This window comes from Rhinichthys klamathensis, unplaced genomic scaffold (assembly GCF_029890125.1).
Source record: "Rhinichthys klamathensis goyatoka isolate OS25496 unplaced genomic scaffold, OSU_Roscu_1.1 h1tg000197l_1, whole genome shotgun sequence".
Classification (NCBI taxonomy): Eukaryota; Metazoa; Chordata; class Actinopteri; order Cypriniformes; family Leuciscidae; genus Rhinichthys; species Rhinichthys klamathensis.
The window spans coordinates 268543-281085 of NW_026606723.1; the positions used below are offsets into that span (position 1 = coordinate 268543).

The 12543-nt window shown below is 38.4% G+C and overlaps 1 protein-coding gene across 1 annotated transcript; it reads left to right on the plus strand.

Moving 5' to 3' along the window:
* The first annotated feature begins 7441 nt into the window (after positions 1 to 7441).
* Positions 7442 to 11221, plus strand: kcnk12l (potassium channel, subfamily K, member 12 like). The gene is made up of 2 exons (XM_056262939.1): positions 7442 to 7839; positions 10099 to 11221. Exons 1-2 carry the CDS (start codon positions 7494 to 7496, stop codon positions 11106 to 11108), a joined length of 1356 nt encoding a protein of 451 aa, XP_056118914.1. The 5' UTR covers positions 7442 to 7493; the 3' UTR covers positions 11109 to 11221.
* Positions 11222 to 12543: the final 1322 nt, after the last annotated feature.

Sequence of the window (12543 nt, forward strand, 5' to 3'; positions counted from 1 at the left end):
TTTATGTTATTATATTGCCTGCTTTCACTGTTAAAATTTTTATTGGATTGAGTGTTTTATTGTTGATTTTTTAAGGTGACCTTGAGTGTTGAGAAAGGCGCCTATAAATAAAATACATTATTATTATTATTATATATATATACAGTGAGGAAAATAAGTATTTGAACACCCTGCTATTTTGCAAGTTCTCCCACTTAGAAATAATGGAGGGGTCTGAAATTGTCATCGTAGGTGCATGTCCACTGTGAGAGACATAATCTAAAAAAAAAATCCAGAAATCACAATGTATGATTTTTTAACTATTTATTTGTATGATACAGCTGCAAATAAGTATTTGAACACCTGAGAAAAATCAATGTTAATATTTGGTACAGTAGCCTTTGTTTGCAATTACAGAGGTCAAACGTTTCCTGTAGTTTTTCACCAGGTTTGCACACACTGCAGGAGGGATTTTGGCCCACTCATCCACACAGATCTTTTCTAGATCAGTCAGGTTTCTGGGCTGTCGCTGAGAAACACGGAGTTTGAGCTCCCTCCAAAGATTCTCTATTGGGTTTAGGTCTGGAGACTGGCTAGGCCACGCCAGAACCTTGATATGCTTCTTACAGAGCCACTCCTTGGTTATCCTGGCTGTGTGCTTCGGGTCATTGTCATGTTGGAAGACCCAGCCTCGACCCATCTTCAATGCTCTAACTGAGGGTAGGAGGTTGTTCCCCGAAATCTCGCAATACATGGCCCTGGTCATCCTCTCCTTAATACAGTGCAGTCATACAGTGCAGTCGCCCTGTCCCATGTGCAGAACAGGGCATGATGCTACCACCCCCATGCTTCACAGTACGGATGGTGTTCTTGGGATGGTACTCATCATTCTTCTTCCTCCAAACACGGCGAGTGGAATTATGACCAAAAAGTTCTATTTTGGTCTCATCTGACCACATGACTTTCTCCCATGACTCCTCTGGATCATCCAAATGGTCATTGGCAAACTTAAGACAGGACTTGACATGTGCTGGTTTAAGCAGGGGAACCTTCCGAGCCATGCATGATTTCAAACCATGACGTCTTAGTGTATTACCAACAGTAACCTTGGAAACGGTGGTCCCAGCTCTTTTCAGGTCATTGACCAGCTCCTCCCGTGTAGTTCTGGGCTGATTTCTCACCTTTCTTAGTATCATTGAGACCCCACGAGGTGAGATCTTGCATGAAGCCCCAGTCCGAGGGAGATTGACAGTCATGTTTAGCTTCTTCCATTTTCTAATGATTGCTCCAACAATGGACCTTTTTTCACCAAGCTGCTTGGCAATTTCCCCATAGCCCTTTCCAGCCTTGTGGAGGTGTACAATTTTGTCTCTAGTGTCTTTGGACAGCTCTTTGGTCTTGGCCATGTTAGTAGTTGGATTCTTACTGATTGTATGGGGTGGACAGGTGTCTTTATGAAGCTAACGACCTCAAACAGGTGCATCTAATTTAGGATAATAAATGGAGTGGAGGTGGACATTTTAAAGGCAGATTAACAGGTCTTTGAGGGTCAGAATTCTAGCTGATAGACAGGTGTTCAAATACTTATTTGCAGCTGTATCATACAAATAAATAGTTAAAAAAATCATATATTGTGATTTCTGGATATTTTTTTTTAGATTATGTCTCACAGTCTACGATGAAAATTTCAGAACCCTCCATGATTTCTAAGTGGGAGAACTTGCAAAATAGCAGGGTGTTCAAATACTTATTTTCCCCACTGTATGTGTATATATATATATAATATGTGTATATGTTGAGTAAAGAAATGAAATTATGAAATTGGTTGTGAAATTATTCAAATTAATATAAATTGTTAATGATTAAATAATTTACAAATATCTTTATATGTTTTTATCTGTATGATTTTAGGCCTAGGCACTTCACAGTTGTACTGTAAATTGTGTTGTTTTGTACTGTATTCCTAATGAATTCTAACATAGTCCAACCAATCTAATCCATTAAAGTCTAACATAAATTTATAATAAATTCATAACAGAATGTATTACAGAACACAATCCATTATAAAGCTGACAAACGTTTGTAACGTGATGTTCTACTTCCTCAGAGGGAATGCATCCTGAGTATTGCTGACTTTGTGAAGAAGAATCCCAGGGCTTCCCAGCGCGAGCTCAATGCTGAGGTTGAGAAGAACGTGCTGGTGTTTGCCTCTAGAGTGCAGTCCCTATAGATATACGCGTCACTGCAGCCGGGACCTTCACTGTTCTTTACTGGTCAAAATATCTCTCCCCCTTTTGTCTTTCTCCCTCTATCTATTCTAACAAATCTATCTAGTTGACTTTATCTAAACTGTCATGTGTTGAGTATGCTTGTTTTTTCATAATCTTGAATAATTATTTATGAGGGCTTGTATCGTTTTTTTTATGATATATAATGCTGATTTTTACTGGTAATTATATTTACTATTACTGTGATATTCACTATACAGAAAGTCAATAATTACCGCAAACTTGAGTTTTTATATTTAAAAGATGTGATTTTAATCTTCTAGTTCAAATCTGAAATAAAGTGCTCATATCTGATCATGTATTGTGTGTCATTAAAGGATGTATAATACATATATAATCAAACAAATGACTTATTCATTTACAGCAGTGTGAAGGCCAGTTTTGAGAGCACTGATTTTAACACATGGACGACAAAGAAAGACAAAGAGAACAGTCAGGTGGATGAAGCGAAAAGAGAGAGGAAAAATAAGAGGACAGACTCAATAATGAGCTATCACTATATTCATCACGCAGCACCTGTGATGAATTACATTATGCAGATCACACTTCTCAGATCTCTTGATGACTTTAAAGACAGTGTAGCACTCGGAGCCCAAACCGATGATTAGCGCTGCTGCTTTTGGAATAATACAAACGCAAGACGTGGCTTTTGCTGTCTTTTCGGTTTTGCGACGACAGTTGCCAAAACACTTGTCTTCCAATAAGGATAAAGTTTATGAATAAAATACCACACACTCTTTTGATATAGCGCTTGTCGGTCTCCACTGCACCTGGGCACTTACAAGCAATGACCAGTACTCTAATGATGGAGGAATACAGTCTTGTGAGCTGGCAACCAAGATGAAAGGCAAGGGTGGGCTGGTCAGAGAGAACAAAGCAATGTCGTCTCAGCCATCTAAGCACATCTCACAATAGAAACAGAGTACCACGGCTATATTTTTGTCTGTCAACATCAAACAAAACAATATTTTAATGACAGTAACGCAACAAGCATATGGTGGTCTGTCAGCTTTTAAATTGTACTTGGATGTCCTTGAAGTTGCATTTTCAGAGAGATTGTAATGGCGTAGGGGTGATTTGTGAGCGTTTAGGTATTTATCATAACATCAGTCCTTAAAAACAAATTACCATGGTAAGCATAATTTGCATCAACATTCCACTACTGTTGTTTCCTATTTTTTTTATGGCGTTTATGTTAAATATTATTGTAGTAAATTTACTACGACTTATGGCCTTACATAAGGGAATAACAGATAAAATGCAAAGTAAGGTGATTAAAAAAAAAAATCCATGTAGACTACATTTGTATGTCGAAGATTTACAATTAACCTCTCTGTCAGCAACTGTTGATTGCTATAAGATCATTTTCGATTTACAATGGAAATAAATGTAAATTAAGTCCGCCTTCCAATGTCTATGTTGCTGCCTCTCTGAAGATTATATGATTGAGGGCTCGATGCCTAAGATCTTAGGGTAGGATGGGGGAAGATGCCCCAAATGTGAACAATGTGGATTTACTTTTAAATTGTAACATATTTAGATATAGGCTATGTTTAGCATGTGCAGGATGATGATGCATCCGCCAATGTGTTTTTATAGGAAATAAATAGAAACATTTGCTAATTTAGTGGTTATAGCACAACATGTCAAAAATCAAAAGAGTGGTAAGATGGCGCCAGAAAGGTCATCTTACCTCAAGAGTCTAATTTTAACTTTTTACTTCAAAATAAAGACTATAACTTTTACTCCACAATTCTGAAAACATTAATGTGTCCACAAATCTCTCATGAGAAAATAGACACACACAAACTATTATATTTAATATAATACGATGTGTCATAGATCACAATTTAGATCACTTCAAAACTGTTTCTGACTAAATTTCACAAATGTTAATATTCAGATGAAATGACGAAATTAAAAATAGCGTAGCCATTCATCAAAAGTGCTGAGATGAGGTTTTGTTTCATCTTTGGTCGGGTGAAAAAGGTCATCTTACCCCCTACCTACCCTAAATGTTTTTGTGTCTACAGACAGTGCCCAAAATTGCTATTAGGGTTTTTTTTTTGTGTGAATTGACAAATCTTTGAAATGAAGATTCACTTAGTCTCTTCCATTTGAATCACGTCACACTTTCATGACTGACTTTAAACGTTTTTTTTATAACAGCTTATAAAGTTTTTTTCAAGATATGGAAAAAACAACAACAATAGCAGCCTACGTTAGTAGGCTATTCGTTCAGTAGGTCCAACTGATGAAATTCTCTGCAGAGTGCTAGACCTATATTTCTTAACCCTTTGACGCGTACGATCCATAGGTACGATCACACCGGTGTGATCAGTCTTGGCTGGTCCCTGGAGCGTACGATCACACCCAGTGTTGCCAACTTTTTTCAAAGGAAAGTAGCTAAGGCCTTCCCTAAATGTCGCTAGATGACGTCATACGTCAATTAGCATATTAATGACGTCATCGCGTCGTACTTGCGTTCTGTCAGCCTAGTGCGTTTTCTCTCTAAATGAATGCTCTATTCAATATAATATAGCCGAATGTCAAATAAAGCTGTTCTCATTTCCTATTTTTTTGTTGTCAGACAATTGAACGAGTAGCTATAATATAGTGAGTGATTAAATTTTTTATAGGCCTATGTGTAGTTAGGGAACCGCATGAACTAAGCTCTGATAGTGAGTGTTACAAGTAATAAGCACAAGAAAATAAATAAAATTAAAATGGTCAAACTAAATTCTTTAAATATAAAACAAAAGAAAAGCAGATTAGTGATAAGTCCATGGAAAAACACTGCTCATTCGCGTCTGTCAGCGGCCGTGCGCTCCTCTCAGCCATTCTAAACAGAGGAGACGCAGCTAGAGAGAGTGACGACAGGGAGAAAGCAAGACCTCGCGCTCGCAGGACAGGACTGGCAACATTTGGAGGTTACTGAGGTTTGTCCAAAAAGTCGCTAAAATTGTCGCTAGTCGCTTTTTTGTAAAAATGTCGCTAAAGGGGTCTGAAAAGTCGCTAAAAATAGCGACAAAGGCGCTAAGTTGGCAACACTGATCACACCGGTGTGATTAGAACGTCAGTGCATCACGTGATCAACTGCTAAATTCAAACGTGCTTTCGCGCGTTGGCTGGCGCTGAGCCAGAGACGGACGCACTCAGTGCTGTCATATATCACAACTATTGAGTATTTTAAACCACATAATGTTTATTTTAGGTTTCAGACATTTAAATACACATAAGTACTAGCAAAACAGTGATTTGGAATTAGTAAAATAGACACTGATGTCTATAGAAACGGCAACAATAATCATTTCCATTATAATAAGGAGAAACGTTTTATTCATATCAGATACACATTGTGTAAGTAGCTTTACATTTTACCCTATTCTTCTCCTAGTTCACCGGCCACTTACTTTCATGTATTTCGTGAGAAACAACAGATCCGATTCTCTGAACTGTGAAACAAACTAACATGGCGCCGCCCATCGCGCATACAGCTCAACTAGCGCTATCGTTATAAAGATGTTTAAACAACAAAACACATCCACTTGCACATATTTGACAATCGGAATATCAGTGTTTCATGGTATAGCTAATACATTTGTGAATATTTTGAATACAAAAGGAAAAAAGACATAAAAGCAGATCATCATTCATTCAGCTCTGTATTGTGGTTGCGCTGTGTCACGTGACAAGAAATGACGCGTCACTATGGAAACATTAAAGTGACAGGTTCTAAATAACGGTCGCCTTGAAAAACTCACGCTGGGGGGTCAGTTAGAATATTTTAAACTTACGTGTGAAAGGGTTTTAAACAACCTCAGTAGGATATATTTTAGTAGACATGCACGTGAATAAAAGATAAGACTTGATTCAGTCAAGAATTGGTTGAGTGAACGAGTTAGTGATTCTTAATACACCAAAAGACTATTGCGTAGGCTAATGTAGAAAAGACCACAGAAGGAATCAGTGAAAGAACCTTTTTATGATTTAAAGGATTCTCAGTGGAATGAATAAAAATCCCTACAACTGATACCTAGATAAAAGCTCAGCTCTCTCTCTCTCTCTCTCTCTCTCTCTCTCTCTCTCTCTCTCTCTCTCTCTCTCTCTCTCTCTCTCTCTCTCTCTCTCTCTCTCTCTCTCTCTCTCTTTTGTCACTACTCCTCGGCTGCATCATTCAATCACGCACTGCCAAGGATTCACACTTGCCACGAATAGACGGCGCCTTTTAAGTTTTAAACTTAACGTTTCCACCTCTTTTGATTCTTTCAAATCGCTCCATTAACACAGTGATGTTTGAAGGACTTTTGGTGACAACAACGTGCTCTTAATCAAAAAATACATATAAAATCAGGTAGGTAACCTTTAATTTCACCACTTTAAAAGTGTCTTTGCGATAACCAAGTTATTCCTGATCACTTAAATAAGGAAAATGAGACTGACATTTCCTAATAATTGCAGCCATGTTTGTTGTTGATTATCAGGGATCCAATTCATTTAAATAGCTGTTGTCTTAATAATGGCCTTTAAAAACCAAATATACAATTAAAACATTTAGAATATGTGTATAATAAAACATAATGTTCTATTCTGTAGTGTGTGCTTGATCATTTTTTTATTTACATTTTTAAATGGTCAGGATCTAGTAATCTTGTAAATAGCCTGCACTTACAGTTTAAGGGAATTTCCTTCTAATACCTTTCACTGAAGTGGCAATAAATGTTTTTCTTTTTTTCAGCCTGCTTTTTAAGGATGATTTCACATGAAGACCACAGCATTATTACTGACTGGTGTGGCACCAGCTATACTTGGATAGCGAGATGGGGAAAGATAACAATCTTGCGCTTGCCTGCCTACTGTTACCTGCTAACCCAAAAGGTGTATCTTGAGGTTTTATTTCCTGAACCATGTGTCATTTTACCTGATAACCCTGCTTTTTACGATGGTCTCTGTCTCAGTGCCACTGGAGAAAGTGATGCGGTTATGAATCCAGCAGAATGTTAATGGACATGAAGAACTTTGTCCAGTACACACTTGTCCTTCATTTTTTGAACTGAATCTGCAAACATATGGTTTTTCATGTGACTATTACACCTCTTCTAAAGCCCATCGTGGTGACGTTTATGTGTGCGTTTTGAAAGTGAGTGTGTGAGAAAGTGTTTTCTTGTGTCTAGTGTCTGTGTGCATGTTTGCCTGTTCTTGTCATTTCCTGCTGATGATCAAGTCATGCCACGTGGAAGAGATGTCAGCAACAGCTGTTGCCTCCCACTGCACCTGAATGAAGACAATGCCCGCTTTGGCTTGTTGGCAGCCCTCATCGTCCTCTACCTGCTGTGTGGGGCGGTGGTGTTCTCCGCTCTCGAGCATCCCTCTGAGCTGCAGGCTCACAAGCGCTGGGATGAACAGTTGGCCAATTTCACAGAGCAAAACAGCATAAACCTGAAATCACTGCAGGTCCTCCTAAGGCAATATGAGGAGGCCTTTGTGGTTGGGATCCGTGTGGACAAACTTAGGCCCCGCTGGGATTTCTCAGGGGCCTTCTACTTTGTTGGTACAGTAATCTCCACTATTGGTGAGCTACTTTTTAATTAGTTCACGTATTCCCTGGTAATTGAACCCATAATCATGGCATTGTTAGCACCATGCTCTACTGCTTGAGCTACAGGCATGGTTATAATTGTTTACTAAAACCATAAAAAAAAAATCAAACTGAAATCAATTAAAGTTTTAAAAACCTAAACTTATTTTCAACTAGTTGCCAAGGCAACATTTATTTATTTTTTGTTTAAAGTTGAAGTACTAAACTAACTAAAACTATATAAACGAAAATTAAAACCTAACACTTAATATAAACTATATACTGTAAAGTAGGGATGGCCCGATACCATTTTTTTTCAAACCGATACGAGTACGAGTATTTACATTTGTGTACTTGCCGATACCGAGTACCGATACCGATATTTCTACCGCAAGAGTAATAGGCTCCCAGAAAAGAAGACGACTATTTTAGAACACAGGTCAGAAGACTGTTTTTATTTTCTTCTCTGCTTGTTTTAACAAGTCTAAAAAAATTATAATAATTGTAAAATAATAAATGTATTAACACACAAACCACTGTTAATTTAACATAAAAGCAAGCAGGCTACTGCGTGCATGGGCATGACTGAATGCGCGCAAAGTGCGCACCCTTAATAAATCCTAAAAGCTGACAGTTCATCGCGATCTCACACATCTCTGTTATTATCAATGAAGCTGACTGCACAATCAATCTTTCATAATATCCACACTTTGTTTGTTATAATTAGAGGATTTGCCAGCATACAGAATTCAGCACTGAACAAAAAAGTCCGTTTTGAGCAGTGAGGGGAGTCTATCTTAAATGCTTCTGATTGGCCATTGCGTTCAAGAAATCAACACATATGTCTGTGATTGGCTACATCGCTCAACGCTGTAACCATGTTATGAATAGAAACTCTGGCCTGTAAATCGTTTCTATTTTGTTGTAGTTGTTCTTGTTGCTTTTCTGCAAGAGATGAATAAAAATCTATTAGTTTTTATGTTTTATTCATAGATATTTCTAGTTTGCGGGAGTCCCGCGAATCGTTTTATTCTCCCGCACCCGCACACACAGAGTGAGTGCATTACCGCCCGCGCGCGCGCTCGTCCATCAGATCTATGATGCGTCTTCAGATGTTTAATTAGATTGCTGGTGTTAAACGATGTACTTTCTTTCCCTCCTCTCGACACCTTAGCTGAACATAACTCACAGTCTGCCTTGCTGTTGTCATCATCCCTTATCTTGAAATGAGCCCTAACCGCCGACATTATAGGCTACTTTCCTATGCCTCAGTTCACCTCGACAAAGCTCTCGCGGCGGCCAGTTTCGTTTTGCAAAATGTACGTGGTATCGGTGCGTGGTATCGGCGAATTTTTATGAGTACGAGTACGAGTATATGAGGACAGTATCGGCCCGATCCCCGATGCCAGTATCGGTATCGGGCCATCCCTACTGTAAAGTTAAGTTAAAGTTAAAAACAATTAAATATAATTCAAAAGTTAAAAACAATTCAATCTTATTCAAAATATTAACAAAAATTATAATAATGAATCAATGGAACTAAAATAAGTCTGGCTACTAGAATACAAAAATGTATATTATAAATATTTCCACTGACCAAATCAACTTTGTTCACTTATTTAATAAGAAATTTCAATATATTTTTTTTTACTATGCTTATCATTGAAGGAATAATAAAAAAAAGCAAATTCTGTCATCACTTGCACTTGTAGCTCTGAGCCCATGTCATTTTCTTTTTTCCGTGGCCCAAGCTACGTGGCTACAAAACATCCAAGCTGCTCCCTTACATAAAACAAAAGTAAAAAAGCAATGCACAACCACCTTTGCATCTCTAACTTGAAATCCCCTTTGCCATAACTGAAATCTTCAAACTTCCCAGTCTTGCCCTGCCTGGTTTGACGTGATTTATGTCAAATGTTATTGGCTGTTGTTGTTCTCATGACCACTTGAAAAGTACTTAAATTGAATGTCCACAACGCTTAAAATATAGTGCCATATGGTGGATTTTTTTGGTCAGTTTTGAAGCTTAACAGCCTCTAGTCTCTACTTTCACTGTATTAAAAAGCAAACAAATGTTTTTTTTAAACTTTGTGTCCCACAGAATACACAAAACCACAGCGGATTGACACAGTGACACAAGGAGGACTAAATGATGAAACTTTTTGTGTGTGTGTGTGCGTTATTTTTTTCTCTCCTAATAAATGTATTAAAAATACATAATCAAAATACTTCCTGTTTCCTATTTCCCTCCAGGCTTTGGCATGACCACTCCCGTCACGGTTGCAGGTAAGATCTTTTTGATATTCTATGGACTCCTTGGCTGTGCAGGAACAATCCTCTTCTTCAACCTGTTCCTGGAGCGCATCATCACGATGTTGGCCTACATCATGCGCTGGTGTCACGAGCGGCAACTGCGGCGCTCCGGCGTGGGAGGAGAGGAGGCCAGGAGCGAGGATGACAGTCTGGAGGGCTGGAAACCATCTGTCTACTACGTAATGCTCATTCTGGGCATCGCAGCCCTGCTGGTTGCATGCTGCGCATCTGCCTTGTACTCTGCCATGGAGGACTGGGACTACTTTGAGTCCTTCTACTTCTGCTTTGTGGCCTTCAGCACCATTGGCTTCGGGGATGTAGTGAGCAGCCAGCGGGAAAGTTATAAAGCTCAGGAGGCCTACCGTCTCGGCAACTGCCTCTTCATCCTCATGGGTGTGTGTTGCATTTATTCCCTGTTCAATGTCATTTCCATCATCATCAAGCAGACGCTCAACTGGATCCTCGGCAAACTGGACTGCAACAGGCCTCAGTGTCCCTGCCGTTGCCGTCCGTACAGGCGTCGAGGTCGGGCCTGCTGTTGCTGCTGCTTCCCGCGCATTGCCAACCAACGGCACAACCACCACCCTCCACCGCGAAATTCCCGGCAGAGGGCTCAAAAACGCAATGCCGTGCACCCTGCCCCGACCAACGAAGCGTCGGGAAAGCGTTTCACTAATGCATCAGTGGAAACAGTTTGTGATAGTGAGACTGACGCTGGCTTAGGACCAGATGGAGGTTATCTGACAGGGCGCAGACTGTCTGGAGAAATGATCTCAGTCAATGACTTTATGACCAACAAGGTTTCTTTGGCAATTTTACAGAAGCAACTCTCAGAGACCGCTCACGGTAACCCAAGACAGAGCCATGTTCGCCAGAACGGCTTCTCTGGTGGAGTGGGCGCCTTTGCTATCATGAATAACCGCCTTCAGGAGACAAGTGTCGACAGGTAGCTCGGTTAGACAAAGATGACGTTGGATATTGCACATCAATTGCATATAAAGATATACAGGATTTAATCATGACTTTCAGTTCAGGGTTGTGTACCATTTAGAACTGAATTAAGACTGGCTTTAAAATTCAAAATTGTAAAATTATTTGAGATTCAAAGAAGTTTATAATGCTAATTTATATATATATATATATATGACTCATTTTTTAACTACAAAAGCATACCGTAGTTTCTTAAAGGGTTATTAGTACACCCAAAAATTTAAATTCTGTTATTTACTCATCCTCGTTTGTTTCAACCACATAAGACTATCGTTCATCTTTGAAACACAAATAAAAATGTTTTTAATGAATATTATTCCAATGTGAACAAAAAAGCCTAAATTAAATCTGTTCATCATATAATGCGATCGTGTCTCTTCAGAAGACTTTGGTTAAACCACTCGATTCATAAGGATTATGTTTACCATGATTTTTATGAACTTTTTAATTCATCAAAGTTTTGGTGACTTTCAATGGAGGAACATACATCTCTCAGGTTTCATTAAACACATCTTCATTTGTGTTTCAAAGATGAATGGACGTCCTTTTGGGTTGGAATGACACAAGAGTGAGTAATGACAAAATATTCTTTCTTTTTTTTGGTGAACTAACTCTTGACAAACATTGACTAGATAGACAGACAGAAACATAGATAGATAGATAGATAGATAGATAGATAGATAGATAGATAGATAGATAGATAGATAGATAGATAGATAGATAGATATTTGAATGCCACCTATAGAAATTGTAATCTAAATAGTATTTAATTTATATATTTTAACATATTTAGTAAACCATTGAGGACTATTGAGGAAATATTGAAAGACACTTAATTTCCCAAAATTAATTTGCTGTTGAATTTCTTTGATTTGAATTCCAAACCAAATTCCAGTTCAACTTCCTATGGAATTTTGGATAATTCAATTATAATTCACACACTGACTAAAGGACAGACAATTTTTCAGTTCTGAATTTTTCCCAACCCTGATCTCGTAGCCTACTGTTCGCTGGGAAATAATTTCTCAGAGGTTTAAGCATTTATTGCATGCAATTAAAGACGTAAATTGTACATTTAGCCTACTATTGTAATATAAAGTACAGAGAAAATTACATCAAATTAAAATAGCCAATTACCAATGTATCACAAGGACGGTGAATGTAAGCATTCATGAATGGCTTAGTTCTTAAGAGGAGACGGCTTTCAATTTAAAAAAAAAAATCATTATAAACAAATGTGATTTTAATGGTTAACATCACTTCTCAGAGTCACTTTGATGCTGAAGTGATTGGCCGGTGTGGTGAGCAATCACACTGTGCTTCTGGAGAGATACTTTAACGGCTCTTCACGAAAACAGACTGATTTTCAAGAGCCAGGCAGATGAAGCCACGGCA